This window comes from Echeneis naucrates, chromosome 20 (genome assembly GCF_900963305.1).
Source record: "Echeneis naucrates chromosome 20, fEcheNa1.1, whole genome shotgun sequence".
Lineage (NCBI taxonomy): Eukaryota > Metazoa > Chordata > Actinopteri > Carangiformes > Echeneidae > Echeneis > Echeneis naucrates.
Window position 1 is genome coordinate 787,340 of NC_042530.1, and position 12,837 is coordinate 800,176.

The 12,837-nt window shown below is 42.8% G+C and overlaps 1 protein-coding gene across 1 annotated transcript in view; it reads right to left on the reverse strand.

Annotated features, from left to right (window-relative positions):
* nebl (nebulette) overlaps window positions 1-11,565 on the reverse strand; it is a 39,578-nt gene extending 28,013 nt beyond the window's left edge. The window contains exons 1-4 of the mRNA XM_029529088.1: window positions 11,383-11,565; window positions 10,117-10,211; window positions 1,396-1,480; window positions 12-119 (exon numbers count right to left, since the gene is read on the reverse strand). Coding sequence (XP_029384948.1) covers window positions 12-119; window positions 1,396-1,480; window positions 10,117-10,211; window positions 11,383-11,451 — 357 coding nt within the window. The 5' untranslated portion in view covers window positions 11,452-11,565. The remainder of the gene's footprint in view (window positions 1-11; window positions 120-1,395; window positions 1,481-10,116; window positions 10,212-11,382) is intronic.
* Between the last annotated feature and the right edge of the window lie 1,272 nt (window positions 11,566-12,837).

Consider the following 12,837-nt stretch of genomic DNA (forward strand, 5'->3'; position numbering starts at 1 on the left):
TGTGTACATACGTTACTGATCTGCTCCTGAGTCCTCCTGAGTCTTTGCATCTCTGGAGTGTCGGACACGATGCTGAACCCTCGACCTTTACTCTCCTCAAAATCCTTCTTGTACTTCACCTGCAGGAGACAAAGGTCGGGATTAAGGACCATTCAGTGCAGATCAGAGGCTGAAACGTCAACCTGTGCAGGTATTCAGATAAATATTCATCATTTCATAATAATAATAATAATAGAGGAAGGAAAAGAGGCGAGTTTAAAAAGCAGAAGAGGAGAAAAGTCCCGGTGGAGTCCGGACCATGAAGGTCTGCAGACGTGATGGTGGATCTGACTGAATGCACCCACACAGCAGAAATAATTACACAGCTTACACAGCTCAGCTTGACAATCAGCTGCACACACAATGAACTCAACTTTAAACATCCTATAATTTCTCCTCCACAGCAGCTGAACACAGGTACGACTCAAACTTCACCTCTGTTCAGGGAAAGGTTTCTGTTCATTACAGAACACATCCTGGTTTTGGTATCTACTATTTCTTCTTCGATGAGATGTTCCAGTTTAATGTCTTTTACTTTACAGGAAAACTTACTTCATGGAAAATAAGTGTCAAAATAAAAGTCCCACGGTCATCCATCTGAAATTTTCATCTGTGTTTCAGACTTTATTTGATGTCATGATAAAAACAGGACTGACTTTCAAAGAAGAAGAGTCAAAAAATGTGATGAAGAGTAAACAAATGTTCAGACAAGGTGAATATTAATGTGGTGATACTTCTGTCTGACCTCCGAGGAAACAGGAAGCCGCCGTTACATAACTGTGTGTACTTTAGCTTGTTAGCTTGTCATATTAGCTCAACAGGGATTTAATCTGCTTTGTGGTGAAAACAGAAATAATCGCTGTGAGAGCAGAATACCAGAACACACACTCTAAAAACCAGCAGTCACAGCACAGAGAGGAGGACGGAACTGAAGATGGAGGAAAGAGAAAGTGCAAGATAAAGATGAAGAACAAAACGAAAGAAAGAATGAACAGAAGAAAGTGAATCTTTTTCTCTGTGAATGACAAACAATTAACAATTAATCAAGTAGCAAATACTGTGAGTATTAGCTACTTGATTAATTGTTAGAGGCAGAAAGACAGACACACAACATACACAAAACAGAGATAAGCACAGACGCACACAAACACACATGGCATGACAAACAGCACGTTGCCTACTGCAGACTGCTGAGTGGACATCTGTCCTTTTGTGTTGTAGACACACACACACACAGCATGAAGACATATGGCAGAGACGTGGTGTTGCCCTTTCCATCAGTTTGTGTGTCTGTGACTCATCTCCTCTGTGCGTTTGTTTTTCCACTCTGGACCGTGTGTGTCTGTGTGTCTTCACCTGGCTCTGTAGCTCGCTCTGCTGTCTCAGTCTCAGGTTCTCTGGTGTGTCGGCCACGATGGTGAACGATGTCTTGGGATAATGTCTGAGAAGAGACGGAGCAGAGGCGAACCTCATCAAATGTTCATCAACACAAACGCACAAAAGTCTGTGATAGACTGACTGCAACAAAGTGTGTGGACAAATCACAACATTTTTTCGTCCCGGCTCGGTCGTCCTCATTCAGGTCCTGCTTTGGGACATTTGGCGTGGCCTGCCCAGAATGCCTCTCGTTCGTGGCGTTTGACTGTCTTTAACGGAGGAGGCTGGCGGGGACGTCCTGGTTGTTGACACTTGGTTGTGACATTTTGTTGAAGACAAAGGCGTTGTTGTGACCTCGTTGTGAGAGCGACGACAGCTTATTGTGAAGCATTCATAACATTTTGGTCCCTCTGGGTTCAATCCACTTTAACAATAACAGCAGCAGCCTGAAGAAGGTCAGAAGCCCTCCACGCTGAGAATAACCGCCTGAGTTAACGACCCGGCAGGTCCGTGGCATTAGCAGAAACAATGACCCATTCACAAGTCCAAAATGAAAAAGCAACACCGTCCCATAACTCTCATTATCTCACCTGACCTTTAGGTAAAATATACATTTGTTTTCTGTTTGTGCCCTAAATAAAAACACACAGCATGAAGGACAATGGAGAAGCTCCAGCAGAACGTGGGCTGATCGGAGACGGAGGCAGGAAACACTCCCACACTCCTACACAACACCTCCAAACGGGACATGAGAGGACTTTTCATTCCAAACTGTTTTTAGAGCAGGAAGAGAGCTGTGCGCTTTAAAGGTCTAAAGGTTTAAAGGCCAACTTTGTGGATGAAATCAAATATTTTTACAATATCAGCTGCTGGTGGTGGAGAAATAATAAATGGGATGGTCGACAGACTTGAAGATTTGTAGCATCAGATTCAGATCTGTCGCCTCACTTCACTGGCTGACTCATCTCGAAAGCTCACTTCGATTTAGAGTGTGTGCACGAAACAGAAACACGACATGAAAAAGGATGTTTAATAAGGGAAGAAGTGAAGCGCACACACAGAAGGTAGAGCTGGAGAGACATGAGTCATTTGGAGGGTTCAAATGAAAACTCAAAAAGAAACTGATGGAGGAACAATACACCGAAACACTCAATAAAACAAACTCACAAATGGCCGTCACAACAAGAAGACTCAGAAAGTCCTCCAACAAATAAAAAATAACTCAAAAATATTATTCAGCTAAATTTACTTTGAGAGTTGAAGGCCTCAGGATGGAGCAGGCGGATTAGGGGGCGTGGTCACTGGGTGATTGACAGACAAAATACAAACTGGAGGCCTCAAAGTGGCGTCAGGAAGGTTTGATTTCCACAGCAGCTCGTGTGAGTGAATCACCGATGTCACTCCTCTTCCTCCCACTCTCATCCTCTCTCTCTCTCTGACCCCAGAGGGTAACCTGTTGTGTGCTGACACAACAATGACACAAACACACACACACACACACACCACACTCTTACAGTTTAGTGTTCACATGTAAAACCGAAGTTGTTGTAATGGATGTTTCGTCGCCATCTCTGCTTTCACCCAACAATTATTATGATGACGGTGATGATGATGATGACGTCTGTGTCTCTGAACTGATAATTAGCAGAAGCTCATAAACAGTCATCACCATGTTTCTCTGTCCGTCTGTCTCCACAGTCCATGTTTGTCCTTATGTCCAACCTGAACACTTTAATTCAAGTTCCCGCTGCACATTCTACTTCTATCGACTATGATAAGAAGGGATCAAATGAGATAAAGATGAGATAGACGCATTTAAAGAAAAGATGAAATAGAATAAATTTAAAGGGCCCACTGTGAGCTCTCCCCTTTTCTGTGTGCTTCTGTGTTTATCTGTCAGCTCTGATCATGAACATCATGGCGGCGGTGGAAGAGGCAGAAGCAGCTTTTCCACCAACACTTTCAGGCCTACACAACAGGACACTTTGGTGGCTTCTTGTTTTGTTTTGCAAATTGAGACTCACACGGCTGCATTCACCAACAAACTTCCTCCAGCTGAAGGTTTCGCAATGCAGCTCCGACGGACAGTTAGTGCCAACATGAAAGAAGAATACAGGAAGTGAAAGACAAACAACTGCCTCCTCTTCTGTGCCACTTCAAGCGTGTTCAGGTATAAAACTGGAGGAAGTCAACAAACTTCCTTCTGCTTCAGTCTTTCTCTGTTTTCCTATTTCCTCTGGAAGCCTCACCCTAACTGTCTTTTCCTGAGACTCAGAGTGAAACACTTCCAGTTGAGGTCTAGTTCCCTTTTCAGACACCACAAAAACTCAACACAATATATTTGTGTTGTTGTTTTTTTGGTTTTTTTTTTTTATTCCAACTCCCAGCCAGGTTTCACTTCTGCTCGTGTTAGTTTAAGTCTTTAGTTTCACTTCACCTGCTCCTGTCGCTACCGGCAACCATGGATGCTTTGTTCTTTGGGTGCAACCCAATCCCCAGAGACAAAGACCGGCTCTGTGTGATATTCTACCAACACAACACACACAGTTAGCCAAGGTAACACTGTGCTCGGGACAATGACTGAGTCTGTGTGCAGTCCACAGGACAAACAGAGTCCAGCGGCTGGAAACTGTCCGATTCATGATAAAAACGAAAAGTCCTGAGTGACGAGGCGCCTTTCAAACATCACACCGTCTCTACCGATGCAGCTTTTCTTTTGTTCTCAAACAAATTAAGATCAATTTAGACAAAGACGAAATAAATAAGATGACTCTAAATAAGTACAAATACGAGTCACAATGAAAAGATGAAATGAGGTCAAATAAAGGAAGTTTAAGATAAGAGAAACTGAAGAAAAGAAGATAAATTCAGATTAATTAGAAATAAAATATCCACAAATAGATATGAAATATGTTGAAAAGCAGAGAGGGAACAGTGAACATGGTGAGTTTGTCTGAATGACCTGAAAGCACCGTGACTTGAGCTCCAACACGTTTTCTTTTCATTTTTTAATTTACCTGTGAATTCATTTCTGTTGAATGTGAATAAGCTTCAACACTGATGATGAACACCGGCAGCACACAGAGGAAGCTAAAAGCTACAGCGACGCACTAATGAGTTGGAAATACTGAATGTGTTTATGTAACAGGTTCACACAAACACACACACACATACACAAACAGACCACAAACTGTTGGATAAAAACTAATTACACGCTGCTTAACAAACACTACGGTGTTTCATTCCTCCGTCATCTACAACATGAGCTAAATATAACCACTTCCAAAATAAAAGGAACACATACACAACCACGTACACTAACACACAAATAAACAGTGTCCTTGAAGCAGTTTCCATTAATGCTTTCGGACACATCCTGCCTTTCTGTTAATGCTTAGTTTAGACACCAGATTTACAATAAACTAGCTTGTGTGTGTGTGTGTCAGTGGGTGTGTTGTGGATACAGATTTAGATTTACCATTGTCTATAACGTCGCTGTGGCATTTACCAAACGACGGCAGTCCGCTCTCTCCCAGCAGCAGTGACGCACACAACTTTAACTGAGCATTCACATCCAAAAACAAGTGTGTGTGTGTGTCGGTGTGTGCGTGCCAAAGAAAAGCCACCTCATGGTTGCTGCCATGCGTTGGGACTTGCTCATCTTGTTTGTGGACATTTGCAGCCTCTTACACTAAAATCCATCTTTGAATGTTAAATATAAATCATCGTGAAGCCTCCAGCTCGGAGCCACAAGGAGGGAAGGAAACACAGTTTTAGGAAAGGAAACAAGGAAACACAAGGAAAATAAACAGACGGCAGCAGGTGGAACAGAGATTTTCCACACCTGATTTTCTCCATCTTATAAAGAGAAGGAGCAGCTTCCTGACACACAACACAGACAGGCAACGTTTGGCTTCTTCACACGTGCAGCAACATGGCTGCCGATAAGGATGAAGAGGAGGAAGAGAGGGCAGGAAGGACATCTGTGTGTGTGTGTGTGTGTGTGTGTGTCTGTGGTCAGTCTGGCTGCTCTCCACCTTCCTGCTTAGGTGTTGATGAAAATCTCAGTGTGAGCGCTGGACTGACTTGACTCCCATAAATCTCACTCTCATTTCAGCAGCACAACAGACAACATGGTGCATCTACTGTACACTGTAGTTGTTGTAATTGTTGTGTTGTTGTTGCCACTACAAAGCACGTGTTCTCTGCATGTTACAGCAGTTACTCTGCTTTGTGTTTGTGTTAATGTGGCATGTGTTGTGATCATTCATGTGTCAGGACATTCACTTTATGTTTGGAGATCATAATAAAAGTAATAAAAATCTTTATTCATAGAGCTGAGTTTCAAAGTGCATCACAAAAATGAAATCATCAATCATCAATTCATCAAATCATTGATTTCTTCTTAACATGATGAAAACCGTTTTCAGCTGGAACAGACAGACCTTCACCCAAAGATCTCAAAGTTTTCAAGGTGTAAGGATCCAGGAAATAAACTATATTCTATCTCCTAATAAATAATAAATGTTAGTCGTATCTCTGCAGAGGAATCATAAAGACCAAACAGTATGAATGAATCATTAGTGACTGCTGACTAGTTTTCTAAAATCATCAACAAATTAAATGTGTTGACCGACAAAGTGATCGTTTCCATCCCAGCTTCTCAGGATCTGAGTTCCAGTTAATCTGTTCATTTCCTGCTGACGGATTGATCGACAAACTGTGCAGCAGATCAGCTGATCAGTTCTGTTACATCAGCTCAGAAACAGCCTGCTCTGAAACCGGTGGCCCAGTTTGACATCAGACACACTGCTGCAGCCGCACGCCCCCAGGCATTCACAGCAGAGAGAGAGAGTGGAGGGTCTAACCTGATCCAGAATGTAAAAAGGATCAGAAAAGGCGAAAAATATGGAGACCAAAAATATTTCAGTTCATGTTTCTGCGACTTGTGTTTCAGTTCACCTTCAGCATTTAATGCTAAAAATCACTTCTGCTCATTCTGCCTGTGCTTATCAGCCGGGCTGATGTACGGCTCAGGACAGAAGCCTCAGAGAAACAGAAACATGTTAACAGATCATAAATCAAACTGATCCTTTATTCAGTTACCCAAAATCATTTCAACAGGATCCAGTCGGGTCTGTAATCACTGGACCTCTCCGATCCTTTCACCTGCTTTCCTCTATCATCATCTCATCTTCCTCTTTAGACGCGTTCCTTTTTCAGATTTCATATTTGAGGAATGAGCTGGTTCGCACAGACTTCACTTATTTCTGTTTCCGTGAATTTAACCTGTACTGAGAATCAAAGGGTGATTCATAGTTGTTTCCCAGTTTAGGGACACAGACTTCATAGGCCTTGAAGGTCGAGCTGAAACGTTTTCTGTGTTTGTCATCGTATTGTCGTACATCAGATATTCAGAAAAACATGACGTTTTAAGGAACCTTACACTTTAGAATTGGCCGTCGATCTTTCCCGTTCACTCTGTGGTGAACTTTGGGATTGGTTGGACAACGAAGGACGAAGCCATTGGAGCCGATGCTGTTCAGTCCGGTCTCCTAAATGGGACACAATCGGTCTTCAAACTCAGTTTCTGATGGATCTGGCCCCTGAATCAGGGCACAGTTTCTGCATGTCAGCCTTCCTGTCCACCTTAAGGACTGAAGGTCGGAGACTTGGGATTCGGATTTGAAAAGTCTCTGCAGTTTCACAGGAGAGCTGTGAGGACAGGACATTCGTCTCTGGCTCATTGAGACGAGAGTCTCACTCAGCAAACTGTAATGGTTGATAAAGGACTGCGATATCTTTATTAAGGAGGAGACGGGGGACAGTAAGGCACAGTGGTGTCCTTAACTGTTCATCTCTATCACAGTGACAGGAGGGGGGGTTAATAAAGGAAATAAGGGAGGAAAGGGAGGGAGGGAAGGAGGATGGAAGAAAGCAGCACAAAAGGAGTAAAGAGGAGAAGAGCTGGAAGAGAGCAGCGAACGTTCGGCCTTTTCCTCCCGACATGACGGAGCATGAGATGAGAAAACAACAAACACTGTCTCCATGACGTCCCCTCACTGTCCTCCGTCTTTCTCTTCGCTCATTCATGCGTGACACTCTCATTGGGCCTTCAATAGAGCTCACTCAACCCTTGGCCCACTGTTTCCCCTTCTGCCGCTCCAGTCCTCCACACTTCTGTTTGTTTTCATGTTGAACCTGCATTTCCCCCTCGTCTTTGTCTCGGTGTCTCTCCTGTCCCCCGTTCCCTTTCAGCAGCCTCTCAGCTCCAATCATGAAAGATTAGACGGAAGGTTACGTAAGTTTCTATGCGTCGTATTTTTCAGCAGCTTCCTCTCAACACGCTGTGCCCACCATCTTTGTTTGATTTATTCTCAGCCCCCCCAGTTCCTCTGGAACATGGACTCTTTTGGTTTGTGGAGTTACAGCACTGACTTTTCAGTCTGCAGATATCCAAATCTGAGCTGCTCTTTAAAGTTCCAACTGCTGAGAATTTAGTTTTTTATCCACATAACTAAAAAAATCTAATAACCAAAGAGGATTGGTTGCTCATCAACAAACCTCATCCTTCATCATCATTCTCATTATTGATTAAAGGACTGGTTAGCTGATGTCAGACCGAAACGACCACTTCGTTAAACACACATCAATCCTTACTGTGTAAATCGACCAGGTGACAATAAAGAACGGCGACACAAATGTTTGAGAAACACATCTATGATCATCTACATGAACAAGCAGCGAGCTAACGTTACAGTTATCACCGATAAAATGAAATCTAACTTTGTGAATCATCAGTTGGTCCAGAGCTGATTTTTAATCCTTTCTCTTCCTGCTACAGCCGTCAACCTCAGCTGGACAGTCTGAGCTAAAACTTACAGTAGCTTCTCCTCAACAGACACAATGCTAACACAACTCAAGCCTTCAACTGGAGCTGTGGACCTTTTGGTGTTTCCTCTGTGACTCAATCTACAGTAAAACAGGAGACACTCGTCCTCCTCTCTCCGTCCCTCCATCATGGCTCAACACCTACAGCTGCTGCAGATCTGCCTCAGTGAAGGAGCAGAGGATCAGTCTTTCTTCCCTCCGAGCTTCAGACCGGACTCATCTGGGTAATGTGGGCAGTGTGCGAAACAACACAATAGTTGGAGCTGGAGAAAAGCTGTTAACGTGTAAAAAACATGTCAGCAAACGTTCGTCTGCACACAGATGTGGAGCGAGATGGAGGGAGGGAGCTGTTAAAGCTCCAGAGTGTAGCAGTACATCAGCAGCTTTGATTATTGCTAATTAACAGGATGGGTAAATGAATTAAAGCAGGAAAATCTCACACAGGCTCCGGCTTGGTTCTGTTCTACTGAGGAACTTATGGTATCTTTGAATTTCCTCATATAACCATCGAACTGCAGTCTGGGCCAGGAGGCTAATCCAGACAAGGACTGCTCACTCGAGCAGCAAGCTGATTCCCTGATACCCCCCAACCCTCCCCTTCATTATCATTTAAAAAATGAACATCATGTTGTATTTCAGACCATAAACTCATCAGGGAGGAGGAGGGACATTTTCCCATAGACTTCAATACAGCCTGACTTCTTTTTACAGCCAGTGTTAGTCATTCTACAGGAGGCAACAAGAAATCATTTTCCTTTTCAAAGTAAAGTAAAAATGAATCAGCTCCTTCAGAGCAGGAAAGAGTAAAAATACTGAGATGATGCTGAGTAAGAAAAAACTAAACGGACCAATCTGAGCTGGAAAAAAGGTGAAAGATGTCTGGGAAACCTTTGGAGCAGCTAACAGGTCAAAGGTCATCTGGGGTCACAGAGGGCAGTCATACAACACAGACTGAAACTCACCTGAGTGTGTGTGTGGAGGTTTGTATCCTCGCTGGTCTGTTTACTAAAGTGTGTGTTAGCTCTCCTCTCAAAGCTGCAGGTCAGCTCTTAAGAAGCACGACCTCCACCATAAAATCCTGAAACGCTCACAGCTGGAGCCAAAGTGACAGTGAAGCTGTCTCAGTGAGACACAAACACACAACACAAACAGACACAAACACTAAAATAAAGAAGCCTGGGCGTCCAATCACACACCCTACGACAGACACAAACAGGAAGTCACACAGTGAACCTGACTGACTGTTTTCAGGTGGCTCCAAGGAGGACAAAGCAGATTACGGTTCTCAAACCTGTGAATTCCTACCCTGTGCAAACGACAACGTCAGCATTCATGGACACTTTTCACGGCCGCAGCTGGAACTATTATCAGCGTGAGAGACCCGGTCTGGATTTACATTCTGTTTGTTTACGGGGGGGGCCGACCTGAGTGGAGACAAAGGTGGTGTGTTCCACAAGCTCAGAGGAAACACCCTTTCAACCTCACAGGGTCAAAGGTCACGTTGACTCCTCTATGCCATTAAGACCACTGTTCACTAATGCTAACAAGGTCAAAGGTCAAAGCCACAGCCTTCCCATCAGATCGCCCATCAACGTACATCCTGGCCAGGTCTGAGGAATGAGTGGCAGTGTGGTCCATCAGGCCGCTTCACAACAAGCAGCAGAAGCAGCAGCAGAGCTGGGCTCTCAACCAAAACCACCCTGAACACGCCGAGGCAGCCGGCAGGCGGTGCTTCCACTCAGACACTCACAACAAACAAGGAGCACGTTGCAGTTGTTGTCATGACAGATCAGACAGCGGCGGACTCACGCGTTGCAGTAGGGCTTCTTGTCGTAGCCTTTGTAGTTCTTCATGTTCAGCGTCATCTTACAAACCTCGCAGTGGAAACATCCTTTGTGCCAGTTCTGAAGACAAAAAACACACACACACAGTTACACATTGGCTTATGGTGATGCTCAGTCGTCATGGAGACAGTTTAGCTGTTGTCACGTGACATCAGTGTGGTTGTATTTGAGCCCCTTTTTCTGTCCACTGATTCCGCTCAGTGACTTTGACCCTCTCTCAGCTGCGTCCGGCCTTCAGGGTCCAGCAGCAGGAATCTGGTTTCAAACCACGGAAACGCAACCATCTCCATGACAACTGAACAACATGAGATGTGGCTAAAAGCTTCGCACTTCAGTCTGAACTGTGATGAAAGACTGCTCAGATCGCCCTCCATCTGTCCTGCATTAGGATTACTCAAATCCTTAGACAGAAAATCAGCACTAAATTATGTGTTTGAGATGTTATGATGCTATATTTATCCTGCGCCTCTCTGTGATGACAGAGCACAGTGCGTCAAAAATCCACAAGGCAACAAAAAGTTGGAATAGAGGACAGCAGCTAAAAACGCTGAATGAAAACGGGAAACTTCGGTTAAATTGGTTCTGTGTGTTTGCTGCCTCCTCCTCTCCGACTGTTTCAGCTCTTTTATTCCGTCACGTCGGCGTTTACAGGACAGAAGGTGAACCTGCTGCACAAACTGAACGACGAAGCTGGATGGTGGGATTTCTGCGCCTACATGCTGTTGTGTCATCTGATGCCTTCCAGGACAGACAGAGGCTGCATGAGACTGCTGAGGAAAAATTAATAATTTATCTCCATTATGCAACAGACTTACCGAGCTGTTACCATGCAAACACAAAACTTAACTCACTTTCTGAAATAAAAAAGCAAAGATGTTTGTGTCTCCTTCACGATGCCTCTAAAACACATTTCGTGTTTACGGCTTCTTTCTCTTTGGGAGGAACGCAAAATGATGCAACTTAATCAGATTAATCAGATTAATCAGCCAGGACTCTAAATTAAGGCTGATTTTCTGAATGACAGCAGGAAACTAAGATTCAACAGCACCATCACACTTTCTTCTGTTAAATGACAACAGTCCGCCAAATCAAACAGCATTCCAATCACATCTCATCCATCTGCTTCCATCTGCTTCATTTTCCACATTTACAGTTTCAGTGGCTGAATGAATTCCCCCTCTGAGGCGTCTCTGTGAAAAATGTCCGGCAGGTCCCGGTGTGTCCGGCTCACCTTGTCCAGGCAGCTGACTTTCTCCGTCGGGTAGACGATCTTCCCGCAGCGGGCGCACTGAGGGTTCATCCTCCTCCGGCAGAGACCTGCTTCCGTCCCGGTGTCGGCGGAGTGGAGGCTCGGTGAAGAGCTGGCGGGGACCCGGTCCGGTCTGAGGCTGGATGCTGAGCCGGGACCCAGAAAGTCCGGCGGCAAGCTGGCGGAAGTCAGCAGGAAACGGATGAGCCGTCATTTCAAAATCAAAGCACGGCAACGGCAGCAGCGACAAAAACGAAAATAACGACAATAACAACAAAAAACAGAGACAAAAACGACAAAAACAACAATAACAACAAAAAACAGCGACAAAAACAACAATAACAACAAAAAACAACGACAAAAAAGACAATAACAACAAAAAAATAACAACAATAACAACAAAAAACAACGACAAAAACGACAAAAACAACAATAACAACAAAAAACAACGACAAAAAAGACAATAACAACAAAAAAATAACAACAATAACAACAAAAAACAACGACAAAAACGACAAAAACAACAATAACAACAAAAAACAACGACAAAAACGACAAAAACAACAATAACAACAAAAAACAACGACAAAAAAGACAATAACAACAAAAAAATAACAACAATAACAACAAAAAACAACGACAAAAACGACAAAAACAACAATAACAACAAAAAACAACGACAAAAACGACAAAAACAACAATAACAACAAAAAACAACGACAATAACAACAAAAAACAGCGACAAAAACAACAATAACAACAAAAAACAACGACAAAAACGACAAAAACAACAATAACAACAAAAAACAACGACAATAACAACAAAAAACAGCGACAAAAACAACAATAACAACAAAAAACAACGACAAAAACGACAAAAACAACAATAACAACAAAAAACAACGACAAAAACAACAATAACAACAAAAAACAACAACAATAACAAAAACGACAATAACAACAATAACAACAAAAAACAACGACAATAACAACAAAAAAAACAGCGACAAAAACAACAATAACAACAAAAAACAACGACAAAAACGAAAATAACAACAATAACAACAAAAAACAGAGACAAAAACGACAAAAACAACAATAACAACAAAAAACAACGACAAAAAAGACAATAACAACAAAAAATAACAACAATAACAACAAAAAACAACGACAAAAACGACAAAAACAACAATAACAACAAAAAACGACAAAAACGAAAATAACAACAATAACAACAAAAAACAGCGACAAAAACGACAAAAACAATAACAACAAAAAAACAACAATAACAAAAACGACAATAACAACAATAACAACAAAAAACAGCGACAAAAACAACAATAACAACAAAAAACAGCGACAAAAACGACAATAACAAAAATAACAACAAAAAAACAACGACAAAAACAACAATAACAACAAAAACGACAAAAACAA